Source organism: Simochromis diagramma, unplaced genomic scaffold (assembly GCF_900408965.1).
Source record: "Simochromis diagramma unplaced genomic scaffold, fSimDia1.1 OVJJ01000235.1, whole genome shotgun sequence".
NCBI lineage: Eukaryota > Metazoa > Chordata > Actinopteri > Cichliformes > Cichlidae > Simochromis > Simochromis diagramma.
The window spans coordinates 102,561-121,906 of NW_024386861.1; the positions used below are offsets into that span (position 1 = coordinate 102,561).

At 42.2% G+C, this 19,346-nt stretch overlaps 1 protein-coding gene across 31 annotated transcripts in view; it reads left to right on the plus strand.

The window, feature by feature from the left end:
* The window catches only part of LOC120733233 (NACHT, LRR and PYD domains-containing protein 14-like), a 68,931-nt gene that overhangs the window by 15,394 nt on the left and 34,191 nt on the right, over positions 1-19,346 (plus strand). For 17 of the 31 annotated variants that reach the window (XM_040031265.1, XM_040031266.1, XM_040031268.1 and 14 more), the window contains 2 exons: positions 13,163-13,357; positions 18,275-18,454. The exons of 5 other annotated variants lie outside the window; for them this stretch is intronic. In XM_040031265.1, coding sequence (XP_039887199.1) covers positions 13,163-13,357; positions 18,275-18,454 — 375 coding nt within the window. Of the gene's footprint in view, positions 1-10,855; positions 10,889-13,162; positions 13,358-18,274; positions 18,455-19,346 lie in introns of all 31 variants that reach the window. 9 more of the 31 variants (XM_040031288.1, XM_040031274.1, XM_040031287.1 and 6 more) reach the window with 5 other exon arrangements.

A 19,346-nucleotide genomic window follows, 5' to 3' on the forward strand; every position in this document is an offset into this window, starting at 1 on the left:
TCTGGCTGCTACAGAGACGACCCACACAGCTGCTGTGGTGAGGTGTGTGTTAAAGCAGAGGAACACAGAGCAGCCGAACACAGGCCCAAACATGACAGCAAAGCAGGATTCAGGCTCTGTGAGAGGATTTCAAACAGAAGCTGGAGAAGAGAAAGGACTCTGTTGGAATGACTACAGAAAGAAGGCAGCTGAGACCAGTCCAAGTGTTTCCATGGAGCCCAGTCTAACATTCATTTATACACTAACGTACAGAAGTGAACGGGAAAATGAATCCATAGTTTCAAATGTAGAAATAGTTCTCAGTTCATTTACAGAGTTTAATACAGTTCATGAGGAAATGTTCAAAACAGCAGCTGAGAAGAAATCTGCTTCACAAAGTTGGATCCAATTCCAATAGTTTGTGATGCACTTGAACGCAGCGTGAGCAGTTCACTGCCTAACCCCACAGAGACTGTCAGTCTGGACTTTTCTTTATTTCTATTGGCTGTCAGTGAGATTTCAGAGCAATCAGAGACTGTGGGTCTGTGTATGAAGTATAATTCATGTGCAGTTGTTGAAGTTGTAGAATGAGAAATGGCAGTTTGGGTATTTCCTGCTTTCATTGTCCTGCTTATAAATGTTTATTGACGTGTGAATTCATTCTTCAACGCTCGATTCTGCCTGAACAACGTGAAAACTTTGCTTTTCTTTGTGTAACACAATTCAAAGTAGGGCTGGGTATCGTCACTGATTTCTAGAATCGATTCAATTCGATTGGAATCTGGGAAACTTTGCCTCAGACAGAAATATTATAATTCAGATCAGTACATTTACATATTTTTGTGTCTATAAAAGGGAAGCTGACACTTTCGAGACTTTATCAAAGGTGTGAGCATCACAGCAGAGGCCTTTGTGTCAAAGTAGCTGAAGATAAAACACAGAAAAACATGAAGCTGATTTTCCTGTTCTGGGATTTTATAAAAATATTCTGCAGTAGATCAAAAACACATGAACATTACCTGATGCTGCTGAAGTGAAGCAGAGCAAAGTTACACCGTTTTTATTACAAACACAGCGTTTTGCAGTTTTGCATAATTTTAAAAAGTTTAAATTTGTTCAGTATTGAACAGCAGAAATTAGGTTTTGTTTTTGGAAGTGAGTAAAAGGAAAAAAACAGCGGCCGACAGTCTGTAAACAACGGTAGACTTGTGCGTAACAAGCAAGCGAATAATGCAGAAAACAGATTTTTAGACAGGAAACTGTTCTTGAAGTACAGAGAGAGAGAGAGAGAGAGAGAGAGAGAGAGAGCTGTGCATGAAGTGTGATTTTATCCTGGTGGAAGTAAAACAGCAAAAGTCAGAGTGAGTTCATGACGATGTTTATGTGAAGCGTAGTTTGGATCTTCTTTTGCTGCTGGTTCAGTCAATATTGTTTGGAGAGAGATAAAACTAACAGCTTCAGAATCACCGTAAAAAGGACGTAATAGAATAGAATAGAATAGAATAGAATAGCCTTTATTGTCATTGTACAGAGTACAACGAAATTGGAGTGCCACTCCCTTGGTGCAAGTTTCAATAATAAATATAAATGTAAAATATAAAAAGTACAATAAAACAATCGCAAGTATTCAAACAATAGTAAGTAAGATATATACAGGATAGCAGCATTAATATAATGACAGTATGAATAGCAGCATAATATAATGGCAGTGACGGTATGGTATAGCTAAGCAGGTTCAAACAGGTTAAACACAAAGCGCGGAGCCGCCGAAACATCAGAATCAGCGAGTTGTCGGCTTTCAGCCCCGACCGTGTCCGTGCCGTCAGTGAGAAAGGCGACATCTCACTGATTCTGATTCGCGGGTCGCGCTGTGTGTTTAAGTCTTTGTGCAGAATCCGTGTTCCTGCTCTCATTTACTGTTTCAGCTGTTGTTGAAATTTTGTGAGATTTCACCAGAAATTCTGGAATTTCAAGCAAAATAAATTTATATTAAAAAATTGATTCAGGATTTTAATTAATCGATTTTACATTATCCAAGCCAGAATCGATTTTAATCGATAAATCAATTATAAAAACCCATCCCCTAAAAGCAACCTATCAGACCCATTAAACACTAACATAGATGAATACTCAGATTTAAACCTTTATTGTTTCACAAAGGGTTAAATAGGGAACGTCCACAGTTTAGACTGCAGCAGATTTTATTAAAGCAGTTTGACAGGAGCAAAGCAAAAACACAAAGAATAAGTGTTTCACATATTAATACATATAACATAATAATAAAAGAAAAGCAAAATAATGATGAAAAAGAATGAAAAAGTTGTCCAGAGCAGCAGGATGTCTGAGGTCTGCAGAAACACAAAAACACAGCAGCTAAAAATAGTTGTTGAAAGAAAACGAGGTGGGAGCTGCTGATTCCTGAGCTTTGATACTGGATTAGCTTCAGTACTTATTCCCATCACTGCTGTAGGAGCTACATTTAGTCACAGCTGATTGTCTTCTTTGACCAATCAGAAGACTACTGTTGTAAAAACAAGCAGACAAAGAACCAATGAGAGTGAAGAACAGGATAAAGAGCTCGTGTGATGGAGGCAAAGCAATAATCAGCAGACTGTAGCAGTTTCTATCTGGATGAAAGTAGAAGGAGCTCAGCGGAGCTCAGTCCCATATCTTTGGTTAGAAACAACATCAGTGATTTCCTGCTGCTCGAGATGATTCCAGCAGCTCTCATTACAGCAGCTGATGAGAGAAACAGCTGATGGCTCACAGCTCGTGCACTGTTGGATCTCCAGATGTTCACGTGGCTGAAGTCTGTGAAGAAACTGTGGTCCACGTAGTTCACACGGCCTCAGATTGGACCGAGCTCCCTGGATCACTGCAGCATCCTCAGCTGGTACATGGACGTCTCTGCTCCTCAGTCTTGGAGCCCCTGCAGGTCCGTCCACACCACCAGGGTCTTCTCACTCACCTTTCCTTTGTCCTCGTCCTTCATCGGCCGTGCTGTGTCTTTGTTCCTGCGGTGTTGTTCCCACGATGCAGTGCTGATGTTCCCTCCTTGAATGCACAACAAGTACGGTGCTGGTCTTTCTCGGGTGGAGCAGAGACAGATTGAAGTCTTTCAGGCTTTAGTGCCGACTTCCCTGACAGAGGCTGGACTCCATGGTCTGCACAGGAGGCTTCTACACTGTGTGGAGGTGACTCCTGGACTTGAAGACAGGCTGCAGGTACATGTGTGATGAAGAGGAGCTACAGCAGTGTGATGGAGCCGCAGGTCTGAAGGAAGTCCTGCTGTCCTGTCCCACCCTCATCTTTGCTTCCTCTGTCTTCTCTGGACTTGTCCTCCTGTTTCAGAAACAGCACTGCTTCATGCCGAGGGTGGACGGGAGCGTTGGCTCTGATTCTTTTACCGTCCACCACAAGGAGACACTGATGCTGACCTCCTGATTCATCTGCATGTGTTCTGCTTCACACTGCTCACCTCCACCAAAGACTTCACAAACATCTTCTTTCTTTGAGTCCAGTTTGTCCCACAAACACTTCCAAATCTCCTCCTCTGAGATTCTGCAGCTTCTTGCAGTGTGACTCAGCTGACTTCTGACAGACCACAGACTGGCACAGCATCCACATGTGTCTCCTTTCAAACAGGCTCTTGATGTTTCCTCCCACATCATTCTGGCCTCTCAGTCTCCTTTGTTCTCCAGCTCTGTAGCTCCAGCTGATGAAGCTTCAGTTTCCATGTTGGTAACAGTAAACTACAGCCTCTGCTGTCAGCTGGGTAACTAAACAGAGCTGCAGCACGTCTCTGCGGTGGTGCTACATCCAGCCTGCAGACGGCCGTCTACATGTTGTAGTGGTTTACAGTCACCAGGGGGCGCTGTCCCAGCCATGCAGGCAGTGGGCTGCTCTGCTTGTGCTGTTGTTGGTGAAGCTGAAGTGAAAGCGAGAGTTAAAACACTGAACAGTGTCCACTGAGCTTCTCATGCTCTTCTCATGCTCAAAGAAGTTTAACAGGAAGGACGACTCGTCCATCAGGCGTCCAGCTGTCCGTGACCGTGTCCACAGCAGAGTGTGACCGAGGCTTCATGCTAACACGCACACATGAAGCTAATACCACCACGAGCAGCTGCTCAGTGGATTTGGAGGACAAATGTCTGCAGCTTCTCACAGGCAGTATGCAGAATGTGGATCTCCACAAAGACTGTGGAGAGCTCGTCCCACACTCTAAATCCACACTTGTCTGCACAAAACTTCTCACACGTTCCCGTCACAAGTGTCTTCTAAGTGAAGCTACCAGGTTCAGGTCCAGCTTGTTTATCTGGAGCTGCAGTAGATGATCCATCCTCACAAAGCAACACAGACAGCAGATATGCAAACACACAACACAACCACAGGATTCTCTCTGCATGTCTGTGGCTGATGCTGCTGGAACGAAGCTGTTTGAAACCTTGTTGTTCTGCACTTTGGGACCAGAAGAGGAAACTGAAGCTCTGTGCAGAGGGTTCAATGGAAGCAGCCAAGCGCTGTAAGTGTCTGCTGTACAGGGATGCTGGTTCAGCTGTGGCTCAGTTTCACAGGGTGACTCAATAAAAGCAGCAGGAAATCAAAGCTTGATGCTTTCATCAGTGTGGAAATAAGAAAGTTTCCTGTGACAGACGCTGGAGCTCTTTCACTCTCAGCTTCACAGTTTCAGCTTCAAACTTCTTCCAACATGTTTCTAACACGGCCACATTCCACCTTAATGGAGCTGATATCTTGTGCATCAGCACATTTTCTAAAGGCAGCGATCACATCTTTAGTTTTGAATGTTTAACTGCAGATTGTTTATGTGTTTATAGCACATTAATTACAGCCGCAGCGTTGACCACAGTGCTGTACAAGAATCCAAAATAACTATTAAAATAACTCCTAATATTAATATCACACATCAAATATCAAATAACTCTCATGCTGTATTAAAAGCCAGTGAATACAAATGTGTTTTCAGAGCAGATTTACAGAGACTGACAGCAGGAGCTGGGGCTGCTCGATAGAACGATGTATATATGATGACCATATGAAAACGTCTATCGTTTCATATCACGCTCTTTGTTTCCTGCTTATGTGTTTGTGTGTTTTCCAGATAAAGCTTTCAAAATAAATCTGAAGATCCTGTTGAGAGTTTTCAAAATAAACACAATAATTACTGCGGTCGCTCGTTTATCGAGTTACGTTCTAAAAATAAGTCTCAGAATGAAGTAGCAGCTTTATGTTTTACAATTATTATAGAAGTTTTAAGGCAGTTAAACCCTCACTGCACACTTTCTACACTTTTCTCAGACAGGCATGAACATTTTCACACTTTTCTCTCTTGTTTAAACAAAGTTCAAACCTTCATAGAAAAATAAGTTCATTATTAAAGAATGAAAGCAAAGTGTTTCTGAAACGTGTCAAATCAGCCTTTGCTGGCATTAAATGAGCTTCTGTGTGAGGAGCACTCGTCCATGGCCTGGGCTCCTCGCTGTCAAAGTTTCATAAAGCTTTTGAGTTTTTATGCAGATAATGTTGGTGTCCAGCACGATGTTCTTTTTCCTGCGGTCACTGATCCACAAAGCCAAAGCTGACTCCATCCTTACGATGTTCTTGTTGTGGACAGTTACAACCTTTTTGCCTCCTTGTTGAAACTATGATGGTCAGCATCTTCCTCTGCCTTTGGCTGCTACCACAGGTGCAAAACGTCTCGTCATCATTGTTGTTTGTTGGGGACAAAACGTACAAACATACAGTGCAGCACTGCAGAGTCACACTGCTGTAAATTTGAACACATTCTGTACTGTACAGGAGACACGGCACGAGATTGGCTGACAATGGTCTACAGCCAATCAGGACGCAGAACACAACGCGCTGTAAAAAACAAAAGCATGCAAAATTGCACAAAAAAGATCAGCGAAACAGCGAGGCCGCCAAAGGTGAACTGTGTTACAGCGAGGGACCAGCGTATATGTGGTTGTTGGGACGATAAATGTCTTTGAGCTTGTGTCAGAAGACGAGCTGCAGCTTTCTGGACCAGCTGCAGTCTTGCCAGGCAGGTCCCACTAACTCCAACATATAAGGAGTTACAATAATCCAGCTGGGACGTCATGAAAACGTGGATCGCCCGTTCAAGGTTTTTAAAAGATAGAAATGATCTCACCTTAGATAAAAGCCTCAGTTTGAAGAAAGACCGCTGTACAACTGAGCTCAGCTGTTTTTCAAAGGTCACATTGCCGTCAAATATAAGCCCCAAATGTAATAATGCGATTTTATAAAAGAGCTGAACCAGTCTAATAGAGCGCCCTTGATGCCGCCATGCTCCAATGGTGAGGTCAAGATGCTGTGGTCAACAGTGTCAAAGGCAGCGGTCAGATCCAAAAGCACAGCTGAGTCTGAGTCTGGTAGTAGTGACGCTCGGCTATGACGGCGTGCGGGTTACCAGCTGGCTTTCTCAGGATAGGGCTCCTGTGTGAGCGGTCGACAATAACGTCTTTATCCATACCCAGCACTTCACGTAGTAGCACGGATCAGGTTTTTAGTACAGGCTGTACAACAGCATGTTTAAAACAGGCTGTACAACACCTGAACTAAGACTGCTGTTAAAAATCGCTAAGATGTCGAACCAACAACCTTTAAAATCTTTTTAAACACATGTTGGAACAACATCATTTGGACAAGATGATGTCTTTATAGCATCACATCGTTCCTCCACCTGATCAAACCACACAGGCTCAAACTGTCACGGCTGGGAGCAGTCGTGTGGTGTATGAAAAAAGGATCCAAAATGCAGGTACTGGATGAGGTGCGAGTGAGTGTTTATTTACAGCGGTGAGAAGGTGACAAAACAGGAAGAGCAGAGCGGGGAGTAAATAAACCTAAACTGGGAAAACTAACGAACAAAACTTAAACCAAACACGCACAGGAGGAGGAGCAAAATGCACAAAGACAGATGGTAGAGAGATGCAGAATGAATACCGGGTAACAGAATAATGCAGACTGACATGGAATTAAAAAAGACGACGCGACAGAGAGCACAGGAAAACACAGGGCTTAAATACACGGGGAGTAATCAGGGAATGGGCCACAGGAGAGAGACACAGCTGGGAGCAATTAGGCTAACGAGACAGGGGAGAGGTAAAACTGAACACACTGACATGAGACATGAACTTTCAGAATAAAACAGGAAACTAACAGACACAGAGAACCAGGCAGGACACTGAACTTGACAGGCAGACTCATGAGCAGACACAATAACACCATGGACAGACAGAGAGAACACAAGCAGGCATGAAACAAAACCACTAACACATAGCAAACCTAAACAAAAGACAAAACAGAATAACCGAGAACAAAGAATAATATTAGTGATGGGCAGATGAAGCTTCATGAAGCACTGAAGCTTTTCATCCAATTGGTTCACCCCAGCGCAAAGCTTCTTGAAGCTTCATTTGCTCTAGTAGGACATCTACTGGATGTAAAAATATTAGTTGGCATGAATTTGAAGAGTGTGGCCTTTTGCACACAGCCTGTAAATGTCAACAACAAAAGGAGTGTGTAAAACATCTATATTGTAGTGATGCAGTATACTGTGTATATTTATAGTGGCAGTATGGAAAATGATCATTTGGAAATGCTTAAAATGGAAATGATCATTTACTGTGAGGTGAGGTGTGGTTGGGGTGTGGACAGTGGTTGTGCTTTTGTAACGTTGAGGTATGGACAGCTACACACTGCCTGTTCACATTTTATTCTGTAAAAACTACATTTTCACTGCTTTTATGGCCTTTTTAGTGGGGAGAACATAGCTAGGATTTAATGATTTAACAAATCTTTTAAATCCTTTGTCCTCCACAATGCTAAATGGCTGGGAGTCCTCAATCACCATGGTAACCAGGTCTTCATCTATTTGAGATTGTTCTCCTGAGGAAAGACAATAAAGACAAAGCACAAATATAAATATCACACACGTAACTTATAACAGTTGTATAATATTGTTATATCATTTAGTAACATTACTGCATGCTATATTATCATGGCATTTGATGGCTCACCTGGTCTTGCTCCACAATCGGTGTCCCCCTTATTCTCATGCAAAGCTCTGTAGTGCCTAAGCATGGATGAGGTGTTGTTGTTATATCCCAGCTCCCTGGCACATAGCAAACACTTCACCTTGTACAAAAGTCAAGACAGCTTAACATAAATTGTATTGCACCATCAGTATTATGAAAATACATCTTCTGTAGAAATTTGCATACCTTGTTGGGAGGAATAAGATCAAAATGTTCCCACACAGGGGAGGACATCCTCCTCTTCTTAGCTGGCTCCATTCTCTCCTGACTTTCTCTCCTCACTCTCATAAACCTTCAAACTGTCTCCAAACTCTCACTAACCGCAACTCTCCATCAAACACCCACATTTTTGAATGAAGTCTGAGGGGTTTGTATCGCTGTCATATCTCGCGGCAAAGTTCAAACCGCTTCATGAACCAGTCACGTGGTACAGCCGGGCAGCGAGGCTTCGGACGTCATCATTTTCATCTCCTCCCATAAATGAAGCAAGCCTCGATACGCGCATCGCGGAAACGCCCCCTCCATTACTCGACACAAGCTTCGAAGCCTCGATACAGAACGTCACATCACTAAATAATATAAAGAAACACAATACACCGAGTCCTCAGACTCAGGACCATGACACAAACTGATCAAAAACAGCTGAGCAGGTGAATATTTTAGCCCCGGTGCGATCTCGTGCGGCGAAGTTGATGGAGTAAAGGTTATAGTGAAAGAAGCTGAGGATGGGCTGTCAATGTGGAGCGATGAGGTGACCACCCTGCAGTCTACAGTAGAGAGTATGAAGGAGGAGCTGTCTGACCTGAAGGATAAATGTGATGAAGGCAGGAAGCGGAGAGCTAACATCCACATCATAGGGATCCCAGAGGGCCTGGACTCGAGCTCCTCCACGGCCGTATCCGTGCTACTACGTGAAGTGCTGGGTATGGATAAAGACGTTATTGTCGACCGCTCACACAGGAGCCCTATCCTGAGAAAGCCAGCTGGTAACCCGCACGCCGTCATAGCCGAGCGTCACTACTACCAGGATTGTGTGGCTACGCCGTGCCAGGGCCCAAGCCCCGCTTGAGTTTAACGGACAACCTATTGCAATATTACGACTGGGCGATATGACCCAAAGTTCATATCTCGATATTCTTTAGCTGGATGGCGATATACGATATATATCTCGATATTTTTAAAGCCAGAAAGTAGGAACAAAAAGAGAGTTCTTAGTCAAAGCTGTGTCCCAAATCTCACACAGGCACATTTATTAACATACAGCGTAGATGTACATGAAACAATTACTCAGGAATAAATGATCAGCATTTATTAAATAATAATGCTCCATAAATAAAAGAAAACAAGGTTGTTTTTGTGCATAACAAAAAGCTCACAATCGTGCAGTCAAAATGTAAACTAACAGACGCTGAGCATAATAACAAGCAGCTGCTCTGTTCCCAGGTTCTACTGCGTGACTGACAGCCTGGAGTTTGAAATCCTCTTTGTAACCGAAAAACAGGCGAGTTATCAGCTCACCAGCTACGACTAAGAACAGCTAACCAACTATCCTTGAGATCCACAATGATTTCAATAAGGTGTTTGATATTCCCTCCTTGGGAGAAGATGCGATCGCTAGCCTGGAGGAACCTGTCTCTAATGCTGGAATTGAAACGGCCGTACGGAGCATGCAGTCTGGAAAATCTGCTGCCCCGACGGGTATCCATCTGATTTTTTCATAAAGTTTTCTGACCGACTGAATTCACTGTTAAAATCAACTTTTGAAGAATCCTTCCTCTCACAGTCGTTGCCTCCAACAATGCATCAAGCAGTGATGTGTTTAATTGTAAAACAGGAAAAAGACCATTTAGATTGTCGTTCATGTCGTTTAATATCTTTGTTCAACACAGACACCAAGATCCTGGCTCAAGTGTTGGCCCGTCGCTTACACAAGTATTTGTCCTCCATTATTTCACCAGACGGGCTTTATTAGGCACTCTTTTTTGAACATTAGAGCTCTATTAAATATCATTTATACCCATGTTAAAGGTGATACATTGGAAACTGTAATTTGGCTTGACGCAGAAAAGGCGTTGGATCGGGTGAGATGGGATTAATACATTTTATTTATAGGCGCCTTTAAGAGCCTCAAGGTCACCTTAATGCATACTTAAGGAATTTGGGACAATTTCTGGATATAAAGTGAATTTTGGGAAGAGCGAGGCAAAGTCTGTCTGTACAACAACTGGGGAGTTTTGTGTATTTTAGCCCCTTTTAAACCCAGCTATAACAAGTTTAAGTACTCGGGCATCTGGGTGACAAGACAACCACAAAGACTTGTATAAAACTATCTTCCTTTATTGTCGAAGCTTAAAGAGGATTTTGGAAAATGTGGGTTTTGCCTCTTTATATTTATGGTGGGGATGCAGAACAGGGAGCAAAGATGAATGTGATGCTGAATCAGCAGAAGACTTGGACTCATTTGTTTCCAGCTTTGATATCATTGATTTCAATATGTCCATTTCTGTCACACTTCACCTTTAAAAGTGAAGCCATGTGGTTCCTGGAAGGAAAAACACGACTTTTTCAAGTCTTTGTCCTGTTTTTATGAGAAATGTACGACTTTAATGTGAAACATTCAGAGTTTTTTCTCTTGTTGTGTTTGTTTGAAGCTGCTTCCTGTTGGCTTCAGCTGTTTGGAGTTTCCATTTTCTAAACTTCTACATTCTGAACCTTCTTCAGCTCTGAACAGATGATGAAACACTGAATGATTTCAAGCACTTTGTCTAATAAACTTACATCTTTCATTCTTTATACAGATTGTGGGGCTGTGGTTTGTCAGAGATCAGCTGTGATTATCTGGCAGCAGCTCTGAAGTCCAACCCCTCCCATCTGAGACATCTGGACCTGGGTAATGACTACTCCTGGTCTCCAACTAACAACAACAAGCTGCAGGATTCAGGAGTGAAGCATCTGTGTGGTTTCCTGGAGAGTCCAGGATGTAAACTTGAAACTCTGAGGTCAGTCAGCATGTTTTAGTTGTGCTGAGATGAATATGATGTGAAAGTTGTGCTGACACTAAACTGCAGACATCAGGCTGATATTATACTGATCCACACTGAGGATCTTCATGGTAAAGTCTGTTTTCTTCTTCTCTGGTTTAGTCCATTGACTGCAGCAGAACAATGTTCACATTTCAAACAGTGATACTCAACGTATGGCCCGCGGCCCACACGCGGCCTGCCCACCTTTCCTGATTCAGAGAGAGGGGACCCTGATTAACTGTGTAGCTTCTTCCTCACAGTTCTAAGTATCAGACACAACAATGAATAATCCACAGCTGACTGTCTTTAGCAGGTCAAAGGTCACGGCACACAGCAGACAGTCAGAAATATTCTAACTCTGATCATTTATCAGTTGTGACACTGTGAGACTTGATCAGAGGTGTGATCATCACAGCAGAGGCCTTTGTGTCAAAGTCACTGAGGATCAAACAGAAACACATGAAGCAGATTTTCCTCTTCTGGCTTTTTATAGCAGATAACCTTCAAAATATTCTGCAGTCCATCAAAAACTGAAGCAAACCATGAAGCAACATGTGAACATGAGCTGATGCTGCTGAAGTGAAGCAAAGTTACAGAGGTTTGATTACAGACACAGCTGAGAGTTTGTAATCTGTCATCATTTTAAAAAGTTTCCATGGAACAGCAGAAATGAGGCTTTACTGTCAGAGGCCGACAGCACTGAACACAACAGCAGACTGGTGGCTAATAAACAGTGAATGATGCAGAAACAGATGTTTGAAGCTGTTCTTGGAGTACACTGAGAGAGAGAGAGCTGTGCAGGCAGGAACAGCCAAAGTCAGAGAGAATTCATGAGCATATTTATCAAACGTGAAGCAGAGTTTGGATCTTCTTTTGCTGCTGCTTCACTCAGTTTTGGTTGGAGACAGATGAAACCTGCAGCTTCAGGATCTGTGAGCTGTCCACTTTCAGCCCCGACGGCGTGTCCGTGTACGTGCCGTCGAGTGAACGATCCACGCTCTGTGTTTCCATCTTTGTGTGTTTAGCTGCTCTCATTTACTGTTTTAGCTGTTTGCTGCTTGTTGAAATAGTTTGTGAGCTTTAACCTGAGATTCTGGCAAAATACATTTATATTAAACATCGATTCAGGATTGAATGAATCAACATCGTTTTATTCAAATTAAAACCATTTAAATGGGAACATGAATTTTTACAGCCGCCTCTAATGCTGGGTAATGTCAGCTGGTCCATGTGCAGCTGGCTGTGAGGCTCAGGGAGCGTCTACAAAGTGCAACACTGAAAGAACATCATCCATAAATATTGAGTAAGAACTGGACTCTCATACAGCGAGACTCAAATGCCTTTAAACATCAGCTTATCCTGCTGATCCAAGTCCAACACTGAGTTTGTAAAAAGATGTTTGTCAATCATTTTGTTTGGTTTCTGAGGAAAATGATTCAATAAGTTGCTGCTAATACACAACATTTCATCATATTTCCTCATAACCCTCTTTTGTCTGACCATTTGATCCCATTTGAATTTGCAATAAAGGATCCACAGAGTTTGGTGACAATAATGACAGTAGATGTTTGTGTGGAAGTGCTGGAAGCAAATGAGTGTGTGATGTTCTTTCAGTGTTGCACTTTGTAGACGCTCCCTGAGCACTGGTCTCACAGCCAGCTGCACATAGAGACCAGTGTTGTTAGTCCAGGTCAGAAGATGACTTGTTGGAATGAAAATGAGCTTGTAGTTTGTCTGCTTTAATAATGTGACTGGAAAAAGGTGTTGGACTTCAAATATGTCCATTTCTTTCACACTTCACCTTTAAAAGTGAAGCCATGTGGTTCCTGGAAGGAAAAACACGACTTTTTCAAGTCTTTGTCCTGTTTTTATGAGAAATGTACGACTTTAATGTGAAACATTCAGAGTTTTTTCTCTTGTTGTGTTTGTTTGAAGCTGCTTCCTGTTGGCTTCAGCTGTTTGGAGTTTCCATTTTCTAAACTTCTACATTCTGAACCTTCTTCAGCTCTGAACAGATGATGAAACACTGAATGATTTCAAGCACTTTGTCTAATAAACTTACATCTTTCATTCTTTATACAGATTGAAGGGCTGTGGTTTGTCAGAGATCAGCTGTGATTATCTGGCAGCAGCACTGAAGTCCAACCCCTCCCATCTGAGAGAGCTGGACCTGGGTAATGACTACTGGTCTTCGACTAAGAACAAGCTGCAGGATCCAGGAGTGAAGCATCTGTGTGGTTTCCTGGAGAGTCCAGGATGTAAACTTGAAACTCTGAGGTCAGTCAGCATGTTTTAGTTGTGCTGAGATGAATATGATGTGAAAGTTGTGCTGACACTAAACTGCAGACATCAGGCTGATATTATACTGATCCACACTGAGGATCTTCATGGTAAAGTCTGTTTTCTTCTTCTCTGGTTTAGTCCATTGACTGCAGCAGAACAATGTTCACATTTTTTTTAAACAATGTCTTTTTTTTTAAGAGGTTTCCTTTTATACACGTAAACATCAATGTATATATTATACATATAAACAGAAAGAAAAGAGAAGGATTACATATGATCTGTACATTAGGGTTAAGTAGTACATTTAAGCTGTGAAATGAGTTCAAAAATGTATCTTTGGCTGTGAAATAAAAGAAAAAAAGAGAAAAAAGAGAATATAAACAAATGTATAAAATATCCCAAAGTAACAAAATCCCTGCAAAACAATCCCATTCATTCCCACCCAGGTCACTGCCTGCACCCGCACACTGTATTTCCACACCTGACTTAAGAGAGTTTGCTGAAAAATTCTTATAGATTTTGAAAAGCATCAAGGAAGGGTCCCCACATGTCTTGAAATTTCCCAGTGGAGTTCTGAAGTGAGTGTCTTATCTTTTCCAGTTTTAGACAGGCCATGAGGTCATATAACCACTGTTTGTGAGTGGGAGGGGCAGCGTCCCGCCACCTCAGTAGGATTGCCCTCCTGGCCAACAGGGAACAGAATGATAATGCCTGTTTTTTAGAGGCCGGTAGAAGCACCTCATTCCCACTGATGCCAAACAGAGCAAGAAGGGGGCCGGGGGCCAGCGTCACACTGAGAATCCTGGACAGGGTACGAAAAACCTCTGACCAGAACTGAGTGAGATTGGGACAAGACCAGTACATGTGGACCAGTGAGGCTTCAGCAGTTTTGCATCTGTCACAATATGGAGAGATTTCAGGGTAGATACGGGATAATCTGGATTTTGAGAAATGGGCTCTATGCACCACTTTGAACTGGATTAAACAATGGCGGGCACATAGTGATGTTGTGTTGACATGTTTGAGTATAGAGGCCCATGTTTCGTCAGAGGTTGTCATGTTTTAAGTCTTCTTCCCACAGTGTCTTGAGCTTGGATGAAGAGGTATGTGTCAAATTTAACATTTTATTGTAAAGCAAGGAAATCAGCCCTCTATTGGTGGGATTGAGTTGTAGGATAGTTTCTAGTAGTGTAGGCTCTGGTGGAGGGCTTGAGCCTGAAGTCTGGGAACAAATAAAGTGCCTGACTTGCAAGTATCTGAAAAAGTGTGATGGTGGAAGAATATATTTATTAGCAAGTTGTTCAAATGATGCTAGTTTGTTGGCTATGAATAGGTCCTTGAAGCAAGTTATTCCACTTCTGTGCCACTCCGCAAACCCACCATCCTGGGTAGAAGGTTTAAAGAGATGGTTAGATGCAATGGGGCTGAGAAGGGAGAAGTCACAAAGTTTAAAATATTTCCTAAACTGGCCCCATATTTTTAATGAGTGCACCACTACAGGGTTGGGAATGAAGTTGAATGAAGAGGATGAGAGTGGAGAACAAAGTGCAGGTGGTAAGGATATACTGTTGTCACTATGCAATTCCATAGTGACCCAGTCAGGACAACCACTCCGATTATGGTAAAAATACCAAAACACCAAACATCGTATGTTAGGAGCCCAATAATAAAAACGAAAGTTGGGAAGTGCAAACCCACCCTCAATTTAGATTTTTGAAGATGCATCTTATTAAGCCTTGGGCGTTTACTCTGCCACAGATAAGATGAGATGACAGAGTCCAGCTTATTGAAAAAAGTGTTGGGAATGAAAATGGGTATGGCCTGGAAAAGGTATAGAAATTTGGGTAGAATGGTCATTTTAATTGAATTGATACGTCCTACCAGAGACATAGAGAGTGGTGTCCAGTGGGTAAGGGACCGCTTCACTTGGTTCAGCAATGCACTCACATTTTCTGTGAAAAGGTTTTTATGTTTTTTTGTCACTGTGATTCCCAAATATGTAATTTTTGTCCTTTCAACTCTGAAGGGCAAGCAGGTGAAGTCTAACATACTGGCTTTGCTACTTAGCGGGAAGAGCTCACTTTTATTAAGGTTCAGTTTATACCCTGAAATCTGACCAAATTGACTAAGCAGATTCAATGCAGATGGTAGTGAGGCTAAGGGCTTAGAAATAAAGAGCAGGAGATCATCTGCATAGAGCGAGACCTTATGTTCTGTATTGTTTCTCCAAATGCCGTACCTCTTTGCAACTGTGGAACGCAATGGCAAGGGGTTCTATGGCCAGATCAAAAAGCAGGGGGCTGAGAGGACATCCCTGGCGTGTGCCTCTGTGAAGTTTGAAAGGTTTTGACAATTGGAGGTTAGTTCGTATTGTAGCAGATGGTTGAAAATAGAGTAATTTAATCCATGAAGTAAATTTTACTCCAAAGCCAAATCTATCAAGGACTGCAAAGAGATAATCAAACTCAACTCGATCAAAGGCCTTTTCAGCGTCAAGCGAGACCACACATTCATCAGAGTCTGTAGAGCTGGAGTAGACTATGTTAAATAGCCTCTTATGTTAAAATATGAATGACGACCTTTAATGAAGCCTGTCTGGTCTTTCGAAATAATTTTTGGAAGAACTATTTCTAGTCTACGGGCAAGTATCTTGGCTAATATTTTAACGTCTGTGTTCAGTAGAGAAATGGGTCTATAGGAGGCACATTCCAACGGATCTTTTCCTTTCTTTTAATAAGTGTAATACAGGCTTCATAGAATGATCGTGGAAGAGATCCTTGTTCCTTGCAGTCTGTGAGGGTTGCACTAAGCTGCGTGGACAGTAATGAAGAGAAGTGTTTGAAAAATTCTGACGGAAAACCATCCGGACCCGGACACTTACCAGAGTGCATCGAAGCTATAGCCAAGGAAAGTTCTAACTGGGAGATGGGTTCATCCAGCCTTGTTTTAAGTTCTGGTGGAATTTCAGGAATGTTCACATTTCAAACAGTGATACTCAACGTATGGCCCGCGGCCCACACGCGGCCTGCCCACCTTTCCTGATTCAGAGAGAGGGGACCCTGATTAACTGTGTAGCTTCTTCCTCACAGTTCTAAGTATCAGACACAACAATGAATAATCCACAGCTGACTGTCTTTAGCAGGTCAAAGGTCACGGCACACAGCAGACAGTCAGAAATATTCTAACTCTGATCATTTATCAGTTGTGACACTGTGAGACTTGATCAGAGGTGTGATCATCACAGCAGAGGCCTTTGTGTCAAAGTCACTGAGGATCAAACAGAAACACATGAAGCAGATTTTCCTCTTCTGGCTTTTTATAGCAGATAACCTTCAAAATATTCTGCAGTCCATCAAAAACTGAAGCAAACCATGAAGCAACATGTGAACATGAGCTGATGCTGCTGAAGTGAAGCAAAGTTACAGAGGTTTGATTACAGACACAGCTGAGAGTTTGTAATCTGTCATCATTTTAAAAAGTTTCCATGGAACAGCAGAAATGAGGCTTTACTGTCAGAGGCCGACAGCACTGAACACAACAGCAGACTGGTGGCTAATAAACAGTGAATGATGCAGAAACAGATGTTTGAAGCTGTTCTTGGAGTACACTGAGAGAGAGAGAGCTGTGCAGGCAGGAACAGCCAAAGTCAGAGAGAATTCATGAGCATATTTATCAAACGTGAAGCAGAGTTTGGATCTTCTTTTGCTGCTGCTTCACTCAGTTTTGGTTGGAGACAGATGAAACCTGCAGCTTCAGGATCTGTGAGCTGTCCACTTTCAGCCCCGACGGCGTGTCCGTGTACGTGCCGTCGAGTGAACGATCCACGCTCTGTGTTTCCATCTTTGTGTGTTTAGCTGCTCTCATTTACTGTTTTAGCTGTTTGCTGCTTGTTGAAATAGTTTGTGAGCTTTAACCTGAGATTCTGGCAAAATACATTTATATTAAACATCGATTCAGGATTGAATGAATCAACATCGTTTTATTCAAATTAAAACCATTTAAATGGGAACATGAATTTTTACAGCCGCCTCTAATGCTGGGTAATGTCAGCTGGTCCATGTGCAGCTGGCTGTGAGGCTCAGGGAACGTCTACAAAGTGCAACACTGAAAGAACATCATCCATAAATATTGAGTAAGAACTGGACTCTCATACAGCGAGACTCAAATGCCTTTAAACATCAGCTTATCCTGCTGATCCAAGTCCAACACTGAGTTTGTAAAAAGATGTTTGTCAATCATTTTGTTTGGTTTCTGAGGAAAATGATTCAATAAGTTGCTGCTAATACACAACATTTCATCATATTTCCTCATAACCCTCTTTTGTCTGACCATTTGATCCCATTTGAATTTGCAATAAAGGATCCACAGAGTTTGGTGACAATAATGACAGTAGATGTTTGTGTGAAAGTGCTGGAAGCAAATGAGTGTGTGATGTTCTTTCAGTGTTGCACTTTGTAGACGCTCCCTGAGCACTGGTCTCACAGCCAGCTGCACATAGAGACCAGTGTTGTTAGTCCAGGTCAGAAGATGACTTGTTGGAATGAAAATGAGCTTGTAGTTTGTCTGCTTTAATAATGTGACTGGAAAAAGGTGTTGGACTTCAAATATGTCCATTTCTGTCACACTTCACCTTTAAAAGTGAAGCCATGTGGTTCCTGGAAGGAAAAACACGACTTTTTCAAGTCTTTGTCCTGTTTTTATGAGAAATGTACGACTTTAATGTGAAACATTCAGAGTTTTTTCTCTTGTTGTGTTTGTTTGAAGCTGCTTCCTGTTGGCTTCAGCTGTTTGGAGTTTCCATTTTCTAAACTTCTACATTCTGAACCTTCTTCAGCTCTGAACAGATGATGAAACACTGAATGATTTCAAGCACTTTGTCTAATAAACTTACATCTTTCATTCTTTATACAGATTGGGGGGCTGTGGTTTGTCAGATATTGGCCTTGATTATCTGGCAGCAGCACTGAAGTCCAACCCCTCGTATCCCACAGAGGTGGACCTGAGTGGAACCTACAGCAACCTAAAGGATACAGGAGTGAAGCATCTGTGTGATTTTCGGGAGAATCCACGATGTCGATTTGAAACTCTGAGGTCAGTCAGCATGTTTTAGTTGTGCTGAGATGAATATGATGGGGTTTTTTTTTTCTTTTTCTTTTTTTTGCCTGTCCCGTTTGGCTCTTTTGCATCAGAATTATTGTCTAAAGGCAAAGAAAGATGCCCAACGGATTTACTTTACCAAATTGACCATCCCAGCCTTGCCGTAATGGTCCATTTGATTCACCTTTTATTGTTTATTATTATTTTTTTATTGTTTATTTTATTTTCACTTACTGAATACGGGACAGACTTGACTGGGAGAAAGAAAGAGGGAAAGAGAAACAGCTGAGAAGAGGGACGGGGGAGAAGGGCAAAAAACATAAACCAACAGAACGGGCAGAGAAAAAAAAATGCATATATCAATCACCTGGATCACCTGCTGAGAAAGAAAAAAGAAAACAAGCAGAAGAGAACAAGAGTAATAGAATAAACAACATCACAATGATACAGTGGGGCAAAAAAGTATTTAGTCAGCCACCGATTGTGCAAGTTCCCCCACCTAAAATGATGACAGAGGTCAGTAATTTGCACCAGAGGTACACTTCAACTGTGAGAGACAGAATGTGAAAAAAAAATCCATGAATCCACATGGTAGGATTTGTAAAGAATTTATTCGTAAATCAGGGTGGAAAATAAGTATTTGGTCAATAACAAAAATACAACTCAATACTTTGTAACATAACCTTTGTTGGCAATAACAGAGGTCAAACGTTTACTATAGGTCTTTACCAGGTTTGCACACACAGTAGCTGGTATTTTGGCCCATTCCTCCATGCAGATCTTCTCGAGAGCAGTGATGTTTTGGGGCTGTCGCCGAGCAACACGGACTTTCAACTCCCGCCACAGATTTTCTATGGGGTTGAGGTCTGGAGACTGGCTAGGCCAC